Source organism: Sinohyriopsis cumingii, chromosome 5 (genome assembly GCF_028554795.1).
Source record: "Sinohyriopsis cumingii isolate HCF-2022 chromosome 5, ASM2855479v2, whole genome shotgun sequence".
Taxonomy (NCBI): domain Eukaryota; kingdom Metazoa; phylum Mollusca; class Bivalvia; order Unionida; family Unionidae; genus Sinohyriopsis; species Sinohyriopsis cumingii.
This window is the reverse complement of record NC_142965.1, coordinates 58828302-58854315: the sequence shown is the minus strand read 5'-3', so window position 1 is coordinate 58854315 and position 26014 is coordinate 58828302. Positions and strand designations below refer to the sequence as shown.

Below are 26014 nucleotides of genomic sequence, written 5' to 3'. Positions count from 1 at the left end.
ATTTTCAGTGACTGGTTATGAAAATAAAGAGAAGATTTGTGAAGTATTATATTAGCCCTCAATCTTGATGCAAATGTAAGTAGAAGCAATTTAATAATTTCTCACAGTAAAGTTTACAAGCTTAAAAACTGATAAGGTATGTTCTGCTTGGATCTGAGATAAGTTTCTCTCCATCTTATGCCAATTATTATTAAATTCTTATGTAGAAGAAATATACTTTATATGTATCTATATTATCTAAATTATTCACCCTTTTATATTAGATGGAAATGAACACAACTTCTCTTGAAATTTGGGTACATGTAAGGGATGTTATAGCACAGTTGCCTTTGGGCTGTCCTTGGACCTGTTGGGTCCTGCCCCATATATTTGTCCAAGGTAAGGTCATGAAACTTTCACTTCTCATTTTTCGCATTGCTGATTTTGCCTCATTTAATTCCTTTATCATAAGCTACCTCTCCCTTTTAGATAAACACTTTCCTCCTGTTTTTAACTCCATTTGATGTGCTATACTTAGTGTTTATATTTGGCATTTTTCTGTATTTTATTCCCCTAATTTCACCCCCCAATCCAACATAACCACTTAGAAGCTGCGATTTACTATATTTGGTGACTGATTGGCTTACTGAAACAATTTTATTCACATTACAAAGGAGGAAAGCTTACTATTTGTGTTACAAAGAGGATGGGTAGGTGGACCTTTGTGTGAGGACTGGTGGTTAGTGACCTCTTGTATCTGCAGATAGTGTAAAGTGGTCAAAGCTTATACTTTATAATAAGATTGGGTCATGTCCACCTGTCTCTGATGTTAAGTTCTGCACCTACCAAACAAATATAAATTCCTTTCTTTTAGGTGAATTGTACATTTTGAAGTAGGACAGGTACATACTATTTGGTACATTGACCTTTGACCTAGTTATTACATAATATGACATAATGTGATTTATCCCACATCACCTATGTTAAGTTCAATAAGTGCTGATATGAATAAGATACAACTCATAGTTGAAAGAATTCATTTTATTTCAAAAGATGATTTTGATGGTGAAGCAAAAGTATGAAAACAATAGTTCAAACAGCTCAATGAGATTTCTATACACATTCATATAACACATAGCTTAGTACCTCATCAAATTGTTTTTCACAAGTGAGACTAAGTCTATTTGTTACTTATACAGTCCCGAACTATTTCACAGATTATTGGAAAAATTAAGATTTGCTATAGGTATAACGGTACCAATTGCGCAAGTCCAGGTGGGCGGAGCTTAAGGTGTATGGAACATTGCATTCAGAATTAAAGAAAAACACTAGCTGTGATTGGTGCATTATGTAAGAGTTGTACTTTCTGTTTGGCTTAAAAGAAAGTTGAGCCTCTTGGCAACATGTGAGTTTGTGTTAATTTCTGTCTAGATCATATGTTGTATTTTTTATGATTTTTTTTAAAATATGGTACACATGGCTGAAAATGTGCTTGTTGTGACTAGATAACTCTTACCCCTGTCTAGTTCCAGTAGAGTTATCTCTCTTAAATGCAATGGAGTACCTGGTTATGTCATTGTCAAATTGACAATCTAGCATTGTTCTATATGACAGTGTGTGACATGCATGCCCAAGTAGGACAGAAAGTATATTTATTTCACAAAACATTAGCATTGAGGTATATGGAAAAACAATTGGTACTGTGATACCATAAAGGCAAATGCCTTCCACCACTCAGCACCTCAGGGCATCACCTTGAATGAGCCATAAAACTGCTGTTGTCCAACTTTTCATATTGGATAAAAATTTATTTTTTAAGATGACCAGACCACCTAAGAAATTCCACTTCCCTTAGACTTCTGGTTCTGGGACCTGGTCAGCCATGTGTGTAGGAAATTTTCTGGCTTTAAAGTACAGAATAAATTTTACCAACAAAATTTAAGTGTGTGTGTGATTTAAGTTTCTTAATGTAGCTATAACAATTTTCCAGTCATATCACTACAATGTCTGCAGTGTGACGGTTTATAGTAATGTCTAGCAGTGGGGCATCATGCTGCAGAAATGTAGCATCATATCCCACCCAGTCAAATTATTCTGAGACCAGGAAGACCTGTCCTAAATTTAACCTCTAAATGGTGAGCACCATGCGAGGCAGCTGCAGGTACTATTTTTGTAAGTCTTTCGGTATGACTAAGGTAGTGTTTGAACCTGCAACCTCTCACATATGAGGTAGAAGCTCCCATTGCTAAGACACCAGAGCATTTCAAAATGTAAAATAGGTCAATAAAATATGACCCATAGGTTCAAGAGACCTACTTTTGCTTCATTTTCAACAAGTTTAATGATTTTAGATTAGATTTGGGATCATCCATGTAATTTTCTTGGAAAGGAAGTGGTGGTGGTGGGACTGGGATGTTTTGGTGAAACAAACTGATGGACCTTAATAAGGTTGAAAATCTTATCTTGTTAAAAATCAGAGCCAAATTTGTGGCACCTAAGATATAAGACATGAAGACCTCATTTGTAATAAGGGTGTAGTACTTGTTAAGATGCATCTCTACCTCATGCTACATTATTTTAGGAATGAGTGTGTGTACAGCATCAAAATCCCTTTCCAATGCAAAATCATAAATAAATCCAGCAAAATGTACAATATAATCCACTCTAAAATGTTCTAGTACCTAGGAAAAAAGAATGGTTGGGATACAGTGTGGCTGAGTGAAAGCTGATGCTGAAACACCAATGCTGTGAACAATGCAACAACAAAAAAAATGTTTGAGGATGAAATGTACTAGAATACAAATCACTGCAGGATGCCTATCATTCCATGCTATTTACATCCTTGCCAATGAAAGAAGATAATTGTTATCAAAGCTGGTCTTAATTACCTGTACCATAATGAAGTATACTGGACCCCTAATAATTTACATACCTTCATGCTTTGCACAAAAAGTAAAGTATCTAGAACAAATATTCAAAGTACAAAGTTTCCATTTATTGTGATTAAAAATTATGCAGAGAGAACAGCAAGAAAAAGGACACGTGTTATGAAAATGAAAACTGAAATCTTCTAATCATTAATCAAAATGATAGTTACACACATCTACATCAAGCGAGTAAAGATGAAATAAGTATAAATTGTGACTTTTGTTTATATATGGATGGCACTTTTCAGGGCAAATGACCCTGAAAATATACTGGCAAATTGACATTTGTGTTCAATCTGGATTGTCCGATGTTTACCTTCTATCAAGCGATACATCTGGTTACAAATGATAACCTGATCAAGCCGATTTTTGACTCCTAGGTAGACCATGTATGTGGATTAATACAAACAGTAACCACTAATATGTTTTGATACTTGTTTTAACTGGCTAAAAAAGGAAAGGAACTTCACTTGTGTCCCAAGTATTGATACTCATGATTTTAGTAAATCATGGTTTGTAGTCACAGAGATTTATCTCAGGTACCTTTTAAAAGCTTTTAAAAGTTGTCATGAAAGCGCTCTGTTATGGATTACTGCCATCTCACCTCTGTCTGTGTGGGTTCGAGTCTCGGATTTAGCTAATGTGGGTATGTGAGAAAGCTTGCCAGTAGGTTCTCATGGGTCGGTGGTTCTTTCTGGGGTTTTCCCGGGTTCTTCCTCCACCATTAATACTGGATGCCATGTATAGCCTATCGTGTTCTGAAAAATGGCATTAAACACTACAACAACAAATTTTTCTTATGGAAACATAACTTTCTCTATGTATTACTTTATTGTTGCAATAATTAGAAACAAATGTTGAAGAAAAACAAACTGTTCCACTAGAGCAAAGGGATGCTACTCCATCTGGAAGCTGGTGTGGTGTGATTTTGATCCACCAATTTTTATCTCATCAAGCTATTTAAAAAAAAAAAAAATGTGAAATATATAGAAAATTATGAATTTTAAAAAGGGGATAACTTTTACTCAGTTACTGTATTCCCTCTGATAAATTCAAGGAGATTTTAAGATACATGGACATTTAAAGGATATATATATATGTGTTAATTCAAGGATTTTCCAAGGCAACTCCGCAAATTCAAGATACACAAATATTGTGAATTTCTGATGCCAATGCTCTAGAGAAATTGTCAAAGGCAATACTTTTTTCATATGGCATTTTCAATAAAAATTTCAAATACTGAAACTGGAAATTTCATTATTTTCTCCTGCTCTGCAGATGTCAACACTTTTAATTTGCAAAAGCACTGGTGAATCTTTGTGAAATGTATATTTGAGGATACAGTAATGATACTACAGATGCAATGTGTGTCAAAAACAACCTTTACAAATGCACAATTTAACTTTAAATGACACATTTCATTTGTGCAGTTTGAAAAGAAATAAAATTTCAATGAGATGCATAGAATTATTAAAACTGAGTTTCGGATAACATAAGGTTGAAATACTGCTTTGTTTAATTAACCTTAACATCTGCTATTTTCAACTTTTCCTCTTGGACTCTTTGAAAAATACTCGGGGTGTCATACTGACCCTATTAAAATATCTTAGTGAATCATGATCAGGAAATAAAGAAATAAATATGTGGCAAAGAAAATACTAAAATATAAAAATTGAACTTTATTATTAATATACATTTTGAAAAATTCATACCAACAATTAAACAGTTCATAGCCATAATTATTGCAAAATATACAATGTCACTTTTAAATCAAATAATATTGTTTTTCATTCCTACTGCATGTTTTGTATGTAATCATTTTCTAGAATACAATTTCTATCTGGAAGAAATATTTACAACAATAACATTCTGGATACAGATTTATTAAAGAAGTAGATATGTTAATGCATTTAACCACTTTTTCTAATACACAATGGTTCCTTGTGATGCTGTGTTGAGCCTGCACTAATACGTACACAAAACAACATTTGTTTTGAGTTGCTGGAATGAACGAGTTTGAAACTGTCTGTGGGATACAATGAAGACACCATGCCATGATATATTCACATCAGACAAAAGTTATTTCCACAGCTCAGTAGTTGTGTATTTATTACATTCCCGATCAAAGATTTATGTCATAAAGTGTGAATGGAATTCAAAACAGACTGGGATATATAAATAAATGGATATACAAGGTTCCAGTCAATGCATCTAAGGTTATCTATGCATGGACATCAGTGAAACACCCAAATAGTTCCAGTTTGGGCTTCTGATACAGAAAAATAACTGAAACACTTGATCCACCACACAAGATTTAATGGGCATCTAATGAAAATTCTTAATGATGTTGATGACACTGCTATTCCCACTAGAAAGTTTATATATATATATATATATATATATATATATATATATCTTGCTCTTGCCAGTCACTGGATAAATTAAACACTTTTACATGGAAATCTGTCTCAACAATAATGGTTAATTCATTCATAATTATGATGGTTCTATCAATGTTTATTGCTATATTACACTTATCTTTCATTGAAATTACATGTATAATACGAACGTATAACATGAACCAAGGTCCAACTATATGAAACAGCTCATCCTTATGTGTACTTATGGATGGCCAACATACTAAGTGGAGAACATACCAAAATTAATTTCTTCTGGGACCTAAATCTTCACGGGCAAACTTTTTTGTAAAGATTATATTTTAAGTTAATTAAGCCATTTCATTACTTGTGAATTCATTGGGTCACCCTGGGACTTTTATGTGTCACTCTTATATAACACTAAATAACAGAAGTTTCATGCTTTGAATAAAAATCATCTTTTATCTGCAATCCTTAAAGGCAGTGACATGTCCCTCAAAGCTAAAAAGAACAAATATGCAAATGTATGACACAAACTGAGTCATATTCACTAAAGCAGTAATAAAAATGTTGACAGTGACTGAAATGACTTAGTGGCCAGTGCTAATTCTGGATATGTTTCATTAGATGCCTCCATCTGAGTGAGTGTTCTCATACAGGTCAAGTACTATCCTTTTAAGAATGACTGGAACATCCAGAACTTGACCTGTTTATCAAATCTGCCATTATTAAATGTGGACTATTCTGATGAAAGGAGCAGACAGATGACCAAATGCTTTAAACTCTTTTGCACAATCTGAATGCATGCAAAAATTTCTTTATTATATTTTATTCAATTTGTTTACATACAATATGCAAATACATATAGTTCTGTCACTCAAAGTTCATTGAGTTGGCATGTTATAATTTGTTTCCAATTCCAGTTTAACAGTTCAACATGGAACCATTATGTTACTGGTAATCTAGAATTACTATAATCAGAAGTTCCATTTCAAACCTGAAGAGCAGATCTTTAAATTAGTTGAATTGTTTTACCCAAATTATAAACAACACTCACTGACAATTCCTGCGCACTATGTTTAAAAGTATCACTATAGGCTAGTACACAGATTTGCGTTATGCATTAAAAAAAGTATGCCAACAGACTGGTATACAGTTTCACATTATGCATCAATAAAGTTATGACAATAGACTGGCATACAGTTGCATCAATGGCTGGATGGTCTACCTCACTCATAAAGCAGCATGGTAGTGGTTTGTTTACTCTCGGCTCAAAACAACTTTGACAATACCAAGTGTAAAGCCATAAAATAATGCTGAGTTAGCAATTTTCTTTTATCAGCAACTATATTCATTTTGAATGCATAAAATCAAACAGCTACTGAATCCATCCTTGATTCTTGGTTCGCTGTCCCTGAACATAAATGTATAGTACTGTGTAGATTAGTAGGGTCTTCTCATGTCCATTGCATGATTTCAAACAGTTGTAAATATTGGGCATTTGTAAGTATAAAAAATAGTTCCACTGAATAGCAAAAAACAAAAGCATTTGGTAATGACTGAATTTTAAATTTTTCTTCCTACAAACAGGAAACTATAATAGAAAGATTCTTTGCAATTAGTACATTGTCATCAGACTACAAGCTCTGAAACATGTCCACTTAATCTTGTGTAAATGTCCTGGTACCAGTCTACAAGTTCAGAAAATTGTCCACTTAATTTTGCATAAATGTTCTGGTATACGAGGTCTTTTACAACAGCTTGTAACTTTACACAATAATTATCCACCGTATATGATACTATCTTCAGAGACATTCTTTTACTGTCCTCAAAATTAGGTTTGTCTGGTAGATCAAGTAGTTGGCGCTGAGAAAGACACTCTGATTTCTGAAAAAGAAATTATTTTTTTAAAAATGTAATGGTATGCCATAAACAGACATCACTATTTTTCTGCCTGAAAAACTGCAACAGTATTATATATGACCATACTATGTACTTAATTTCTGTCCATAACTGAGTGTTGTAGAATTAATGCCTACCTGATTTTTATCATGATTCTAAACAATATATTTATTCAAATTTGAGTTCAAGGCCTAACTTTGTGACAAACTCAGAATATTCTGGAAGTGAACTTGTTGATAATATGTTGGAATTTTCCAAAAGAAATTTGTTTTTTTACCTGATCAATCTATTGCACTGCATGTCAACTGGGTGTTTGTAAATAGATTCATTCCAGCTTCATATCATTCTTTGGGAATCTATGAGCATAGTTTATATTTGTGTTCAGATATAATTCTAGAAGAATTATTTAAAATTATTCATTGGAATTACAAAGTGCTCATTGGCTTTTTGGACAAAAACCCCACTTTGGGATTATCAAATAAAAACATTCAAATACATACTGGATTGTATTATTGTGATACAGCAATACATTCAAGACTACTGGTACATCAACACATTCAGGACTATTAATACATCTAAACACTCAAGACTATTGGAATTAATTCAGAACATTTTACACTTCTGGACTAATGATGGGACATTTAGGATTTTATTCACAATAATGTGTCTTAAATTTTCACTCTTTAAGAGAAATAAATGATTTGTTGATTTTAGCTTGGCCTTTTTCTGTTACATAATTCAAGACCACAGAGTTGCAACAATGAATACATTCATTTAAAATAAGGGATGAGTATTTGTATACAGCTCAAGCACAATACAAGTTTTATGTCTTGCAGATGTTTTAGACCAAGTGCAAATAAGAGTATCATGAATAGTATATTATAAACTCAGCATATGAAGCTACTTTGCATTCACTTTTCTTCTGTTAGTTTCTACGATTGACATTTGCCCTACTGACTCAAATGGGTGCTTTTCTCGTCTCGAATGCGTGGTTATAGCTTGTGGCACAGGACTCGCTATGACCTTGAAATTTTAAACCCATAATCAATAGGTATCTTCCTTGCCTCAAAGCAAACCATTCAGAAAGTTTAGTTAAGACATGTGGTAATAATATTTCCTTCTTTCAGATCCACTCACCCTGACATCTGACGTTTTGTTTCCAACAAGAATATGTCTTTCTTGTCTTCAATGCAGGCCATCCCAGGGTTGGTGCTGGCTTTAAAAAAGTTGTCGCAAAAAAAATCTTCAACCTCAATATTTTGTCACCAATTTTCAAAATACAGTACTATCCGTTTATTTCAACACACTCAGGACCAAGGTAATATTATTGACATAAGCAGATAAGGGGTGAGAGGGCAGAAAATAATTGAAATTTCGCATACAAGAACTTTTTAGGTGACCTGTCATAAGTGACTAGGATTTACAGAGAAAAAAGAAAGAAATTCTAGTTTGGAAATTTTAACTGAATGAAGACAAATAGTCATAAATGTGCATGTATATTAGAAATTACATTTGTGTAGTACATTCCACAATCTGTTAAATAACGTACATGTTTATGAAAAATCCATGAATCTGAGTATTAGATCATATGTTTGAAAATTCATTTTTCAGTCAAATTTCATTAGAAAATACAACAATATATATATGTATATATATATATATATATATATATATATATATATATATATATATATATATATATATATATATATGTAAAACAAATGGTAGTCCTCGTTTGATTTATATTCCACTGTCAACAAACATGTTTCATGAAACAATTCACTCTTTATCTGAGTAGCATGTGGCTGTATAGTTGTTTATTCGCTACATGTACATGGACTTAAATTGGCCTAGATTTTGGTCAGCAAGAGACAACTACCATGATGCTGAGGCTACCAAGGATGTGAGGCTATTCAAAGAGAAATGAAAGCAAAAGAACAAATTAAAAAGTTTAACAAACATTCTTGCGAGATGTCGCACCTTAATTTAATTTGACGGACATATATCTATTGTTTCAAAATATTGAAACTTTAATTTGGGTTTTACACCACCACTGGTAGCGATTGTAAGCATGCACTTTTTTGTTGCAAGCAGGAAACTTGCATGGCACAATAAATATGTTCCAATTACTATGAAAAATGAAACAATGCTTTTATTCAAGTATGTTACTGACTTTCTCTGATCAAAGGTTTTCAGCTTGTTTTGATGAATATACACATGTTATGGAAGGCACCACTAAAGGCCCCCCTCTGAAGGACAAACTAATGCCCATTTGTTATCGCTGTGGCAATATCAAATAATTGTAAAACATTGATTGAGGTATACAAAAATTTCTGTTTGCTTAGTATATATACAGAATGATCAGTGCTGCAAAGGTAATGAGTTTTCTTTCAAAAAAATAAAATATTGCCATCATCAACTGTAGTCATTCCTGTTCCTGCCTTCAGCGGTGATTGATTGGAGCTAGTCAGGTAGCATGAACACTTTGGTTATATTATGGCATACAGTACCAAGGCCAGACATCAGTATAAGCAGTTTATGATATAACAATGCCTTGTTAGGGTGGTTTGTCAATATAAACAAGGGATTTGTTTATGTAACAGTAGATTCCAGTGCAATTTTAGATCCAAGTTTGCGGCTTCCTGCCATGGTGCATACATGCCAACCCTTGGCGAGGAAAAAGTGTAATCCAAGTGGACAAAAAGAGTAATCTGAGCAGAAAAAGAACAATACATATACAACATGATAAAAATTCAACGAGCATATGTACAAAATGATTTATTTATCCCTCTGGACTTTTAACATCAATTACTGTGTCAAGTTTTTGTATATAACAGTCTGAGCTTTAAAAAGCAATAGACTCTCATATTGCATTTCAAAACACTTTGTACCAGCTGAGACTATGATTGCTATGCACAGTAGTAGAGCACTAAGTGCTGGGTTACAGAGCCTGGATCTGAATTCAGTTTTATTTTTGTTAACAATACTTAACAATCTCTCACTGTTATGTTTATTCAAAGCATTATCAAGCAAATAAAAAAATGTTTTCTCCAGTGGAATCTACTGTTAATTCTGGTAATGAAAGAAGAGCACTCTAATTTTGCCCTTTTCGTTGTCAAAGTCTCTTACACAGACTCTAAAAAGAGTGTATGGCTTTTTAGCTCTTAGATACACATGTAGCAAAGTTACCCAGTGCAGTGCACTATAAATAAAAAACCTATTACCTATTCGACTCCATATACATAGGTCTGTCTGTTAACTGTTAAGCAGTGCAATGTATATTATGTTTAACAGCAATTTTAACCATTTTACATTTTTGGTACACATCTATTATGTATGTAAGAGTAAAGTCCAATCATTATAGCTGTGTAATTATTTTTCACAGAAGACTTTTTTTTAATGTGCTTTAAAATCTTTAGAGAATTCGTTCACTGTCAAGTCAGCTGCCATTTCTCATACTCAAAATTTACAAGTTCTTTGTCTGCGTCTACATCACAAAATCATCTGAATTTAATAATTTATAGGAACTAATTGCTGCCTACATCAAGATCAGAGTCTTTACATAATTTATTGAAGCTTTCATAGTTGTGATTGTAATCATGAAAACTCGAGTAAGTGCTGAACGAAATCCAAGGCCTCCATTTTGGAGAGTGGAGAATAGGACCCAGTTATTTTAAATAGCAGATTTCGACCAGAGCATAAACAGCAACCATGTGATCTGACGTAATGGTCATTCACATTAATCAATTTAGTATCTAAAATGGGTTTTTCCCTGAAGGTGGCACTACGAAACCCCGTGCTCATAATGGCTGATGTTTACAGCAGGTGTCGAAAGGCGCTTCCATGAGAATGGTGTAGTGGCGTCAAAAAGCACTTGTATGCAAATGGAGTAGAGGGGTCCAAAGGCGCTTGTATGCGAATGGAGTAGAGACATTCACATGTGCTTGTATGAGCAAACAAATTATTCAATTTTTTGGGAGGGGTATATACCGAAAACGCATAATCCGAACACAGATAAGCATAAGGCCTAATTTAGTGAAAAAAGCGCAATGATTACGCCAAAAGCGTAATGGTTGGCATGTATTCATGGTGCCTTTGAATTTCGCCACTCCAAATCCAAGGCTGTATTAACAATTTTTAACATCCGAAAATGTTGTCACCCAAAAAATCATAAGAGGTAAATTTTGTTGCCAATAAGGAAAAACAATCACAACTGGCAACACTGGCAAAACCCAGCGTGATCCCTGCATCCACAACGTTTTGTCAAAATAGGTGATACAGAACTCTAGATATTGTGTATTTTTTCTTTAACTCTGAGATTTTGTCCTCCAAATCAATAAAGGTGAAAATGGAACTTGATCTATACGAAACAAATTAACCCACTAAGTTCCTCAAAAGATACTGAGTGGAAACAAATTTGTGATGCAAAGGCAAACACAGAGGAGGTCACAGCCCAGTCAATTATTTATGAAAAGATGAAAAATTAAGTTTTACTGGCATTCAAACACCAACTAAGTTTGTTTTCAATCAATGCAGTCCTTTGGTTACGGAGTGGAAAATAAAGTTTGTGATGTACAAGACACATGAATGGATAGACAGACAAAATAACTGAGGCATAGAAGCTGCTCTGTACCCTACACTGGCTATCCATTCGATCCAGAATCAAACACAACATTTGTTCTCTGTGCTATGTTTCAATGACGGACTCTAGTCCAGCACACCTATTTGACCTCACCCATGTGTACACACCAGCAAGATACTTACGCTCCTCTTCTGACAATCGTATACTCATTATTCCCACTATGAAAACAAAGTCATATGGACAGCGTTCTTTTTGCATACTAGGGCCCAGCAATGTGGAATGAATTGCCCACTGAACTTAGACACAAAGACACAGTGATCACATTCAAGAGTGCTCTCAAAACTCACTTATTTCGACTGCAAGAACAAACTTAAAGACCTAATAATGTTTCCTACCTTAAATATTCTCAGCATGTTTTCTTCTATGTTTTCTAATTTCATGGTGTCTGTGTTTGTAATCATATCATTATATATTTTTTTTTTAATTATAGCTGTTGTCTAATGTTTTAAAGCGCTTAGAGCTTCTAAAGATTAGGCACTATACAAAGTCCTCATTATTATTATTAATATTATTATTATTAATATGGATCAAGTTATTCAAATTCTAAATTTACAAGAAAAATGTAGCAAAACTTACTGATTTGTATCCTTGAAGAATTCCTTTAAGGTGTTACTAAACTTCTTGGAATACCTCACAAAATCCTTCTTTCTCTCATCCATGAGCTGAAAAAAAACCCCAAAAACATGTTTCACTATATCAACTTGTCAACCACTGTGCGGAATAAATGACCAACATAATCATTTATTTTGAATCTTTTTAAGACCATCCAATCCATATCCTGATTTATCAGAATTGGTCACCGTCATATAGTTCATAATAACTACTTCCAATTAAACTACTGTCTGTTATAATACAGATTATTTACCCAGGAGAAATATGATAAATTGCTTTTAACAATCACCCAAATTGATATGTTCCATGGATAGTTTGGGGAAATTTGAATCTTTGTCATAACTTAAATTTGTGGATTATGCCCCTGCTCTGGAAGCAGGTCTTGTTGTCTTCAAATTAAAAATCCCATCAAATTTGCTACCTCAAGGATAACAATGTATTCACAATAACTAAATACAAATTACCCGAATGGCTCTAATTTTCTCCTTCCCATTTCACTATTCCAGTCAAAAACTGCACTACAATATCTGACCCAAAGGAAAAGAAAATCCTTTTTTTTCTGCCAGGTGAAGCCAATCTGGCCAAGCTTTGCTTCCATCCATAATTAAAGCAGATTTTATTATTTGGATGACAATAAGAAGAGATATTAAGAAATGGTTTTATAAGGTCTATTGTGCCCTGCATAACTGTTGGATATCTGGCCAACAATCATTTCAAATTGATTTTAGATGGATTTTTTTGTAAATTGGTTTGCATTAAATCTTCATTACACTGGTGGAAATATAGACTGGTTTATTGATATTTATAATATTTATTTAAATGTTTAAAAAGTCAACTTAAAATTAGACAAAGTTCTCATGTAGTCTGTGTGCAAAATGAACACTAAATCTTCTACTGAAAAAAAAAACAAGAGATTGTCTGCATAAGAAATATTGAAAAATTCATTGTAAATGCCAAGCAATTATGGAGGGGGAATTTATAAATGTCAGTCATATTTTGGTTTCATTATAATGCGTCAATTTAGTTCAAGTACTAAAATCTGCTGGAAGTATACAGCAAAGGAAATTACATAATTTAAACAATACAAACAATCAGATTTAAACCTTACAATTAATCATACCTGTCTAATGCCATCATCAGGTAAGAAAATGTCGACACCATTTAATTAATCATGCCTGTCTACTGCCATTATCAGGTAAGAGCCCGTCAACTCCATTTAACTCATTAACCCATGGTGATGCATTTATATGTCATGAGGTTGTACACTACTTTTGAGCTCTGTAGTATCAAGGTAATTTAAGATACACCAAAGTGGGTGGTATTACAGAAAAGTAGACAGACGTAGCTCAACAATGATACCAAATAATCTGGACTTTCTACTGCACTTACAAAATACAGATGGAAAAACATAATTTTTGAGACCAGATTTTTGTAAACCAGATCTTGTGTCCAGATTTTAGTCTACACATGGAGAGGTGAATCTTTGCAAAATTAGGATAAGCCTGAGATTTGGAGTAAAATATGGCCAGGAAACAAAAATGATATGCCTAATAAGCAAAACAAAAACAAAAACGAACTTTAACCCTTCTGCACATGCATGAGTGAAACAGCCAATGGAAAACAATGTTTTTAACACAACTACTCATCTGGCTAAAGGAAAATCTCTTGGGAGCAGAAGTACATGGATGTATTCAGAAGCAATCCCAAAATGCATTTCCCCTTTCAGCTGAAAATGACCAAAAAAATCCTCTCCATGCCTTAATGAGTCAATAAATCAGTTTACTGCCATTATCAGGCAAGAGACTGCTGACACCATTTAATTAATCATACCTGTCTACTGTCATTATCTGGTAAGAGACTGCTGACACCATTTAATTAATCATACCTATCTACTGCCATTATCAGGCAAGAGACTGCTGACACCATTTAATTAATCATACCTGTCTACTGCCATTATTAGGTAAGAGACTGCTGACACCATTTAATTAATCATACCTGTCTACTGCCATTATCAGGCAAGAGACTGCTGACACCATTTAATTAATCATACCTGTCTACTGCCATTATCAGGTAAGAGACTGCTGACACCATTTAATTAATCATACCTGTATACTGCCATTATCAGGTAAGAGACTGCTGACACCATTTAATTAATCATACCTATCTACTGCCATTATCAGGTAAGAGACTGCTGACACCATTTAATTAATCATACCTGTCTACTGCCATTATCAGGTAAGAGACTGCTGACACCATTTAATTAATCATACCTGTCTACTGCCATTATCAGGTAAGAGACTGCTGACACCATTTAATTAATCATACCTGTATACTGCCATTATCAGGTAAGAGACTGCTGACACCATTTAATTAATCATACCTATCTACTGCCATTATCAGGTAAGAGACTGCTGACACCATTTAATTAATCATACCTGTCTACTGCCATTATCAGGTAAGAGACTGCAAACACCATTTAATTAATCATACCTGTCTACTGCCATTATCAGGTAAGAGACTGCTGACACCAGTTTTAATCATACCTGTCTACTGCCATTATCTGGTAAGAAACTGCTTACACCATTCAATTAATCATACCTGTCTACTGCCATTATCTGGTAAGAGACTGCTGACACCATTTATTGCATCCAGCAAGAGTCGGATAGCATTGGCAATCTCTCTGAAAATAATTTGTAAAAACTTATGAATAATTCAATTCAGACATTGCTCAAAAATGCTATTCAGTTTAAGTTATGCAACTTCATATTAAATGAACTTTTACATAACGGAACATGTCTCATATTCATCATCTCTGCACATTACCACCATAAAAGTAAGGACATCCTACCCCACTAATGACGTATTTTACACACACATTTCCATCTTCTTATCAGTTCCAGCCTAATCTGATTAGTTACTTTCATGGATGCATTATCCTGGTTCTACTGTTAAGATTTTCAAGCCATAAGTTTAACTTAAATCACTAATGTTTACGTCTGACAGCAATGAGGATTTCACACACATACACACTACCACTCTTTGCCCACATTTCTAAAGTTTATGACAGCTTTTATTTAGAATGATGTATTGTATTCTGTGTATGTTTGTTTAACAAGTTAGACAATAAAAGGTACCCTGTTACAGAAATCTGATTTTAGGATATATCTAATTAGATGTGCTATAAAAAATATATGTACTGGTGTGCTGCAATATGGCTGTGATGTAATATTACACAAGGATATGGAAAAGATGTGCCAATATTTTCTTATGTGCACAAATCTCTGTCATTACAACAATGCTTTACAAAGTAACAGATATGTATCAGAGGATACAGGATGGTTCATTCCTTGAGGTTTACATGCTTAATGATAAACTGAGATACAGAAAAAATATAACTACCATGTCTAACACACAATTTACAAAAATTGGCAGAAAAATATGCATGTAGTACCTATTTTCAAATTTTATAAACTTCCTCTACTATAAGAAATACGGGGGACATGAATTCAACAGCAAGCATATCTGATTCTGCTGGCTGTAGCTAGAATGACTAGAAAAAAGGATTCCTTTGAGAGCTGAGTAAGGAGTTTAAAGACACCAGTTTCAATGGTATTTTATTTGGCCATTTCATAACAGAAAGTAAATTACATTTTGTAAAGCCTTTGATCGAGACAAATCAAAGTTTACAAGAAGCGTAGAATGCATTTATTTGGCCTATTTCCACTCTTTTATGATGATGGAAGAGAGTGATGTGTAATAAACACTCTTGATGGGGACACAAGTTGCTGACTTTCAAAGAAAAAGTACACCACATGGGTACCTGAGTCCATCAAGCTGTCAGTCTTGCAGATCATAAATCCTGGAGGCTGAACCTGCAAGGCAATACCTGATACAAACCAGCTGAGGTTTTCCTGTAAGATGAGATGGGACCTCATGTACCCTGAAAATGGCTTTTGGAGTAAAGTGCCTTGCACAAGAACACACCACTGTAGTCAACTCAGGCTGGTCTGGTGGTAGGATATGAAGCTGCACATTTTCTGATTTTAGACTGGCAAACTAAGCTAACCATGGAGCTAATACAGCCCAGAGCTCATGACGGTATGACATAATTTTCTTCTGGACGTTTGAAATTTCTTGCTAATATGAAGTTGTCAACTAAGACAGTGTAAATGGCAATAGTGATAAAGTCCACATCCTTGCTGGTGCATGTCCATGCTCTTTTGCTTGCCAATTAATTTGATTTTGTCAAGACAGTTGCCAATAAATACTCTGACCACTGTGTGAAAAAAAGCCTCAACTGTGCTCTATACTGGAAGAGGCATTATAGTTAGAAGAGCTAAACACTTGGACCGTCTACTTAGTTTTGCCCACTGTGTTACCACGTGTACTTACAGACAGCAAAACAAAGGCTTACAGTTGAAATCAGTCAAGTATAAACTGATCTTGTCCTGATGAAAATGCTAATGAAAAACACCTAAAATAATTACCCGACCAACCTTATGTAATAATAGATAACTACCTAAAATAATTACCTGACCAACCTTAATAGATAACTACCTAAAATAATTACCTGAATGACATTATATAACCCTGAATGACATTATATAACAACAGACAATTACTTTTTGCAAGTCATACATGAAGTTGAATACTGAGATGAATTAAGAGCACTACAGGTATTATAAAAAATAATTAAAATGTCCCTATGTGTGTCTTTGGGTTTTTAATGTAGCTTTAACATTCTGAATCATATCACTATGATGTCTGCAGTGTGGCAGTTTATAGTGATGCTGAAGACATGTGGTATTATGCTTCACCTAGTCACATTATCCTGACACCAGGCCAACCAGTCCTAACACTAACTTCTCAATGCTGAGCACCAAGTGAGGCAGCTGCTAGTATCATTTTATAAGTCTTTGTTATGACTCAGCTAGGGTTCGAACCCATGATCTCCTGAATCCGAGGATGATGCTCTAACCACTTAGGCCACAGGAGCAGTGCAATTCAAATGTCAAGGAAATGAATATTGCAAGACAAAGTGTGAATTCTTTGTTTATGATAATAGTTAAGCAACAAAAAGAAATATATAAGTCAAATTTCCTGATGAAAAAAAAACTTCCCCAGAATTGCTCAAATGAAGTTTAGGCATAGCAGACTTGATTTTGCATGATCTAACCAACTGTATGCATCAAAGTATGAGTGGAACTAGTAAGTGACATATGGATGGGATCATGAATGGAATTAGTGATGTGTGGATGGGATCATCAGTGGAAGTAGTAAGTGATGTGTGGATGGGTTCATGAGTGGAAAAGTGACATGTGTATAGGATCATGAGTGAAAGTAGTAAGTGACATGTGGATGGGACCCTGAGTGGAAGTAGTAAGTGATGTGTGGATGGGATCATGGGTGGAATTAGTGATGTGAAGATGGGATCATCAGTGGAATTATTAAATGACATGAGGATGGGATCATCAGTGGAATTATTAAGTGCTGATTGAAAGGGATCATGGGTGGAATTATTAAGTGTTGAATGGATGGGATCATGGGTGGAAGTATTAAGTGACACTGGATGGGATTTGGTGCCAATCCTGGTATCCAAGTAGAGATCACTCTTCTCTGATTTCCACTCAAGATGACTTTTCGAACTTTTGTTGTTAAAAACAAACATGGGAGGTCTGGAGTTGCCAGGTGGTAGTTGTGCTACTACTGTATTCTGATTGGGTGATCTGAATTTTTCAGGTAGTGGTTGTACTACTAATGCATTCTGATTGGAATAATCTGAATAAGAATCAACGTCTTTTTGGACAAAAGACTTGTACATACTTGATAGTTTCCAGAAATTGTTTTCTGTCTGTGATTTGCTCCGGGATTCTTCCCAGAATCTTTTTGAGGTATTCGGCACATCTGTTTAACTCATGGAATGCCTTTTCTGGACGGTTTATCCTCAGCTCTGAAAATTAAGTTACACACTCACAGCTTGTATAGGCAATTCTGAAAGTTTTATCGCTAAAAGACATGTCTGTCCAACGAGTTATTTAAATACAACTAAATTATCCATAAACCTCTTGCATATAACAAAAAGTAAACTACTGCCATTAGCAGTAGCCAAGTTCATAAAGCACTGAACTAAAAATACAAAGGTTCAGGATTCAATACCCACCTAGACTGGCTGCCTCTGCCCCATTTGCTTGACATAAAAAAGCGAATAACGTGTCAAAAACATGTTTCCAGCATGCTTGATGTTCCACTAGACCAGTGGTTCCTGACCTTTCTTGGCTGTAATCCTAAAAATATCTTCTGAGCCTCATGACCCTGTTTCCACCATAAAAAAACAAAAACATGGCAATCCTCCAAAAAGTCCACATGAGCCTGATTTGGGTCACAAACGGGGTTAGGAACCACTTCTCTAGACACCTTCATAATGTTGCTATTATATGAACATCTTTTTTACTCTATCACACCTTTTTAATGTTGCATCAGCAATACTAATCTTTATAAAAGTAATATTAAAGAAGAAATTCAAGGCATATAAACAGTTTTTCACTTTTCTAAAGCAGTGTTATTGAGGAACATTTTTTGGGTGATTTTGTTGCTTGTGTGAACTATGGATGTAAAAGCCCAAGGAAAATGTTCCCTATCTAAGGATAATAGGAATCCCTAACGTAATGAATTAAAAAACGTAATAAATATAGTGTGCTTTCTTTCTGAACCACTAAAAATGAAATCAGTGAAATAAAATTATCTAAGTGTATATACTTACAAGATACAGGTAAATATATGGTTCTTCTACAGAAACTACACCCAACTGATTTAATTTTTACCACACAACTTACAATTCTGAAGAGAACTCTGAAAAGACTTAATGACAATGCATTATCTATATACACTAAACATATCAGAATTCAACAATGTGAAACATCACAAGACTCAAAAAGTGTTCATATATATGAACCATTAGAGCTACAACCATGGCAAATCATGGCAAATCCCTGAGTTATTATTATTATGTCCACATTCCACCCCCATTATGGATTATGACACAGGGGTCAAAACCAAAATTCTATTACATACAAACTTCATTTTAATGCCTCTAACATGTAAAAAGAAATTATTCTTGGTTCTCGTCATCTTGATATGTTTTTGACTTTTCAAATTTTGTGATTTTTTAGATTTTTTTGAGGGGGTTGAATTCACCAACTTTACAAAATCTGGCCCACTTGATATGGAATAACCCAAATGCATGAAAGTTTGGAAAGAAGAAAATTATCACTGTAAATACAACTTCTGTGAATTACCCTTTGGTCCCCTCCTAGGGACCCCAGCTTAATGGTCACAACATGGGAAATCTGTATACAGTAAAAACTGCTATGAGCGATATATGCAATGAGCGACCACCTGTCATTTCCGACCACAATCGTAATGCATGCATAAATTTTATTATATAAACACTCTGTTATGAGCGACCACCTGCTGAATGCGACCAGCGACAGTGATGTCTTCACAAAATATGCATTTCGACACTGCTATGAACGACCGCATCGCAAAAACCAAGGATAAACTCCACAGACCTTTACTGAATCCCCGTAAAAACGACTGTTCATACCGTTCTAAATTTTAAAAAAATAAATTAAAAAAATAGGCTGGCTACCTATGTGTGATTTTTTTAGCTATGCCTATAGTGTTTCATAGTTTTTGTCGTAAACCAGACTAACGTATATGTAGAGTGTTTTCTAGCCTGGTTCCCTGCTTTGTATGCTTCCTGCTATTCGTATAGGGGTGAGCAATGTAGGGAGCATAAAAAGCAGGGAACCAGACTAATTATTCCCGCACTTAGCCTGCTTCCCAGCCTTATCGTAGGACCACGCATCCCTATCAATGACTGTTATCATGAGAACAGACAGACACCACTGACCTATATGTAATCAATTGTTACAACAACCGCTTTAATGATTGTTCTCATAAAAAACAAAGACAAAAGGAATATTTTTTTAAAAAAAAGGATTGTTGCTACCAGTGATAGATGCTACAGTCCATAAACCAGGCTAATGTACATGTCACGAATTGCCGTTGTAGTGTCAAAGTTGACATAGTGGTCATTTATATTTTTTGTCTATAGAATTAATCATTATTGCTGGGGGTGAATAAGATCATTGTCTATTAAACCAGCAAGCGAGAATTGTTTGCGGGATTCGATTGACAGTGTTCAAGACTTGTGATGTTTGTTGTATTCTCCCCCGATGTTAAGTGATTACATCCCAATCACAAAGCTGTCGTCTATTCAAGTTGGTGTGACCTCGTTAAACACACTGCTTATAGAGTTAATCCCTTTATGTCATCTGTGAATGAAGGTATTGACTTTTGTCTCTGAGTAAATGGTTCTGTTTCTGGATGAGATAATTGTTTCTTTTTATTTCATTAATTGTCAGATATGCAATGCACATGTAAAGATTTTTCATATTTTCCCACAGCCCAGTCAAAACTGTCTTTACGTTTGATATTACAATTAAGCACTAATAATTGTAACACCTAGAACCTTAATAACAATGGACAAACCTCCAACTAAAAAGAGACAAATTTTAAGGCTGAAGAAAATAATTATTGTGACTAAAAGAAATGAAACAAAGCAGACCACTTGCAAAAAAGCGGTTTAAATGTCGGTAAAACAAATTTAGGTTGTTATAAAGGAAAATCAGTAATTCAGAAACGATTTCATTTGCTAAAATATGTGATCTTCAAATGTAAATGTGATTTTGTGTTTAATGATTGAAGTATATCTTTATTGCTATATAATTTTGTTTTTAGATGAATGCATATATTTTAGCAATAAATGTTAATAATGAATAGATTATATGTACAGTTATTGTGGTTATTTTTCTTGAAATTGTTCTGAAACTGGACAGTGAAAACTGGTCTTTTTGTACAAATCTGCTATGAGAGACCACCTGTCTTGAGAGACCGCCTTTTGTTGGTAGAAGGGACGGTCTCCCATAACAGGTTTTATTTTACCAAGTTTGGTTAATTTCAAGATAGTGCTTTAGGAGACATGATTATATGTATAGTTAACAGCTGTAACATAAAGATATATCCTCAAGCTAAGGTGTTGGGGCAACAGTGCAAATGTTTCTGCTAATGTGTCACAGTGCACACAGTATCAGATGCATAATCTGAAAGTTATCTGTTTAATACCCACCCAGACCAGTCCACAGCAGCTGCCTGTGTGTGTCCATGGGAATGTCATTTATATCCCATTTCCTCAGCATGATTTAGTCAATAATATGTTAAATCTTCCATTAAAACCCAACCCACACAAAATGTTGATGTATAACATGTACCAAACTGTATGCATACAGTACAAACCTATGGCCCTATGCACATTATGCCATGGCAGATCTATGACTCTATTGGTTGCAACCAAGTGTATGTTACACATGTGATTGGTGCATATCATTTTTGTATAATAAAATATTTACCATCATATATTTCTGGACTGCCACCAAGCCTAAGAAGTGTTTCACCCATATCAAACTGGTCTGCAACTTCAGCTTTCTTCATTATTCCCCTCAGAAAATCAAACGTGAACCCTGGTAAAGCTGAATCAGCCTGGAAAATAAGACAACATAATTTTACCCATGTCATGATACATATATTCATATTTTTCTTGTTACATAGTCAGTTTTAATTTGGACTGGGTTTTCATCTGGCCAGTAATATATTTAAAACTGTTTTTTAAAAGACAAACTTCAACAATTTTACAAAGGAATAAAATACCTTTGAGAATTCTACCTACATTTGCCATATATGAACTGCATATACCAATATGGGCAATAACAACTGCCAAAACTGCCTGTAATGATCAAAATTTTCAGATGACAATTCATTTGAATAAGATATTTACTAATCAATAATTTTGGAGCTTCCCATTGTGTGCAGTTTTTCTGCCCTGATGTACACAAGTATATCTTTTCTAGCTTATATAAATAATGCAATGAATTATAGTTTCTGTAAAATGAAAAACATCTTTTAGTTTGCTGTTGCTGTTTTTTTAAATTTACATTTAATTCAAAAATACAGCATAGTTATATTACCAGTCTTTTTTTTAACAACGAAACATATTAGATTTTGGATAAAACTATCATTTGGAAAAATTCCATTATTTTACCTTCATTATTGCTGATCGCAATGTCTGTGAAACTGCAGGGTCTCGTTTCTCCAACTGCAATTTTCAGAAGAATTTTTTTTATTGAGAACCATTTCATGATATGACACTGTGTGTATCAGTGATATTTAAAGTAAGTGAAACTATTTTTTGCAAACCTTTAATAAATTAAATATGAGATGTCAAAATACCATTGGTACCAAGGACTCAACTTTCTGAGTTGCTCATGCAAATCTAGATTTCCAAGTTCTGAATTCTGCAATCTTAAAATTTTCTAATAAATAAAAGTCATTCTTTGTTATAAAAATTCTCATCAGAGCAGTAATTTTAATACTGAAAGTTCAATGAAGACTCACTGTATAATCTGTTTTAAAGAAGTCCAAAAAGGTGATTTCCAAAATCCTTAGTAACCCAAGGTGACAGGAAATCAAGCCATATTTCCTGAGCTTCAATTCAATGAGCTCTCTACTGATCAGTATCATTAGGGGTAATGAAATTTAATCATATAATAAACATTAAGCTCCCATGTGCCAATTACTCCAAAATGCAACTAATCTCTGCCACCAGAGCCAGTTAACAGTGCCCTTCCATTGGTTTATAATACCCAATAAAGAAAACAACATTGACTCAAATGATGTTCCTGTCTGCATGGATACCATTAGAGTTACTATCAGCATTAATTGGACATTTGTAAGTGGATAATAGAGTGTAAGGTAACGGTCTAAGTGCTGCTAAGAGAGAATAGGAGAAAGTTTGGATACACAACATGGATTTTTGAAAGACTCCCAAAAGTACCATATTTTTTGGTACCAAGCAAAGAAATAAAGGAACATCCAGATTAAAGAAAATGATTATATCACAAATAATACATTTTCCACAAAAGAAAACCCTAAATGTTTTGGCATTTTTTAAAATGAAAATGTAAAAGCAGGAAGGTTAAATCCTTTTAACAATTACTGATGGACCTTCTATTTCTATACTCTTTACATGTGTCTTTTCAACACCAATCCTGTTGACTTTATTTCAGTTATATATTGTTGCATTCCATACACTTAACACTTTAAACAACACATACTTTAAATATAATGATGTGCACAAAGGCTGAGTAAAGTTAATTTGAAGAAAAAAAAAGCCACTGATGCCACAGACATTCAGTATGGCCATCTTAAAAATCTTGTTATCACTAATTGTTATCAGTGTTGACTTTTTATGATGTCTTGCAGGTTATAATTAAATGGTACTTTCAGACACCCACTATGGCCACAGCAGGAGCCATCTTGAAAATCTTGTTTCATCTACACCTTCTTAACAGAATGTCCTATAGACATGAGATATTGACTACATCTTATGAAGTCTAGTTGGTCCTAAATGACCACAACATTTTTCAAATTTATCTTGAATAGATAATGCTTCTTTTGTCAAAATAATGATTGTTTTCAAAGGGAAATGAATAGCTTGTTTGCTTTCATTAATGCATTTCTTGTGCAGATGAATATAGTAAAAACTATTGGAGTATGGTACTGTAGAAAAGCCATCATGGTAGCCATCTTTAAAATCTTATCACTACTGAACATTTCACAGTGGGTTTTATGTCTAGTTGGTCTTAGATGATAATGGTGCAGATTTAATGCATTTCTTGTGCAGATGACTATAGTAAAAACTATTGGAGTATGGTACTGTAGAAAAGCCACAGACCAGTCACATGCTACAGATTTCATGGCATATCTTTAAACCAAAAGATTTTAATGATTGTAAGTTTACTTGTATGGACTTTGGTTCTTTATGTTGTTCACTGCAGCGTTCAAATGTGAAATTTTGGTCTTGGCATCCTTGCAGAGATTCTTGTTATACATACTGGATATGTATATTTTTCATTTACATCCAAGCAGACCTTGGAATGAATGTGTATGTAAAGATTTATGGCAGAAGTAGTGCTACCAAACTCTGGATGGATGATGGACAACAGGGCAAATTATAAACCTTTTTTTGATCAATAACCAGCTGAGATAAAAATCAAGCCATTTCCAAGTGAAGTAAATATCAAGAAAGGAATTACATGCAATGCTCTACTGACTGAAAAAAAAAAATCAGGAGTTCAAGATAATACCATTTTTTTTCTTTTGGGTATTTAAACTATTTCTAGTATTCTGAGAAACAGCATAAATTTAGAATTAGCTAATGTATCAGTCATGTTGGTTATTAGATCTGCACCATTATCATCTAAGACCAACTAGACATAAAACCCACTGTGAAATGTTCAGTAGTGATAAGATTTTAAATATGGCTACCATGGTGGCCACATTGGATGTCATTCGTATGAGTTCAATTTAAGACCAACTAAACATCGTAAGTCTTTTGGTGAAAACTCTATGTCAATATAATGATCCATCTAGGAGGAAGATCAATGACAAAATTTTATAAATGGGAAATATGCTGGCCATATTGGAGGTCAGACTGGCACCATTGTAATTTGAATATCAAGTGAAATTAGTATATACAGAATCTGATAAAGAACTATTCATTCCTGTTTCATATCAGTCTTTAATCAGAGTTGATAGCTATATTCAGATATAGTTCTAAAAGAATTATTTACTTAATTATTGGGATTACAAAGTGCTCATCGACACATAGCCTAAAACATTAATTTTGGATTATTGAGAACTCATTTAAAGACATACTGGATTGTCTAATTGTGCTACATCAACACAGTCAAGATTACTGGTACATCAGCACATTCAAGACCTGAAATTCATTCACATTATTCTATACTTGTTACAGGACATTTAAGATTATTTGGGAAGCAACACACAATATTCTAAGTTGCTCTTAAAATTCACTATGTAACTTACAAGTTATGGTAATAAATTGTTTATTGAACAGATGTAAACTTGTTCATTTTGCTTCTTTCTGTTACACAGTTCAAGGCCTAGAGTTGTAACGCCTGAGACTGGTATTCAAATGCAAATTTTTATAATTACTAAAGACAAAAAAGAGGTCAAACCATTTTTCAGAATTCTGAATGAAAGAAAACCAATTAATGTCAGTTTTGTGAATGTTAACATCAATATTGTCATAACAAAGAAAAGAGAATTTAGAGTGATTCCCTTTTTAAGAAAAATATCACCGACATAATCATGAATATTTATCGACAAACGATTCAGTGACAATTTCTTCTCTCCCTTAGATTCCACATTTTAAGACTTGCCCGAACTTCATGATTTGTGTAAAAATGCTCAAAATAATGGTCAGAATTATTAAGAAAATGGTGCAAATTTGGGACATCCAAAATTATATGCTGCAACATCCAATATGTACACCCTAGAAATCCAGCCTCAATGTAATGAAAAATTAGTGAGAAACCTGTGAAATATGAAAGCTGAATGAAGAATTTTTCAAGAATTGGGCCTGTCAATGTTAT

At 34.0% G+C, this 26014-nt stretch overlaps 1 protein-coding gene across 1 annotated transcript in view; it reads right to left on the bottom strand.

The window, feature by feature from the left end:
* Window positions 1-4565: 4565 nt before the first annotated feature.
* LOC149799246 (programmed cell death protein 10-like) overlaps window positions 4566-26014 on the bottom strand; it is a 24527-nt gene continuing 3078 nt past the window's right edge. Inside the window, exons 3-8 of the mRNA XM_089958527.1 lie at window positions 22600-22653; window positions 21911-22040; window positions 18264-18390; window positions 15039-15120; window positions 12405-12490; window positions 4566-7171 (exon numbers count right to left, since the gene is read on the bottom strand). Coding sequence (XP_089814653.1) covers window positions 7090-7171; window positions 12405-12490; window positions 15039-15120; window positions 18264-18390; window positions 21911-22040; window positions 22600-22653 — 561 coding nt within the window. The 3' untranslated portion in view covers window positions 4566-7089. The remainder of the gene's footprint in view (window positions 7172-12404; window positions 12491-15038; window positions 15121-18263; window positions 18391-21910; window positions 22041-22599; window positions 22654-26014) is intronic.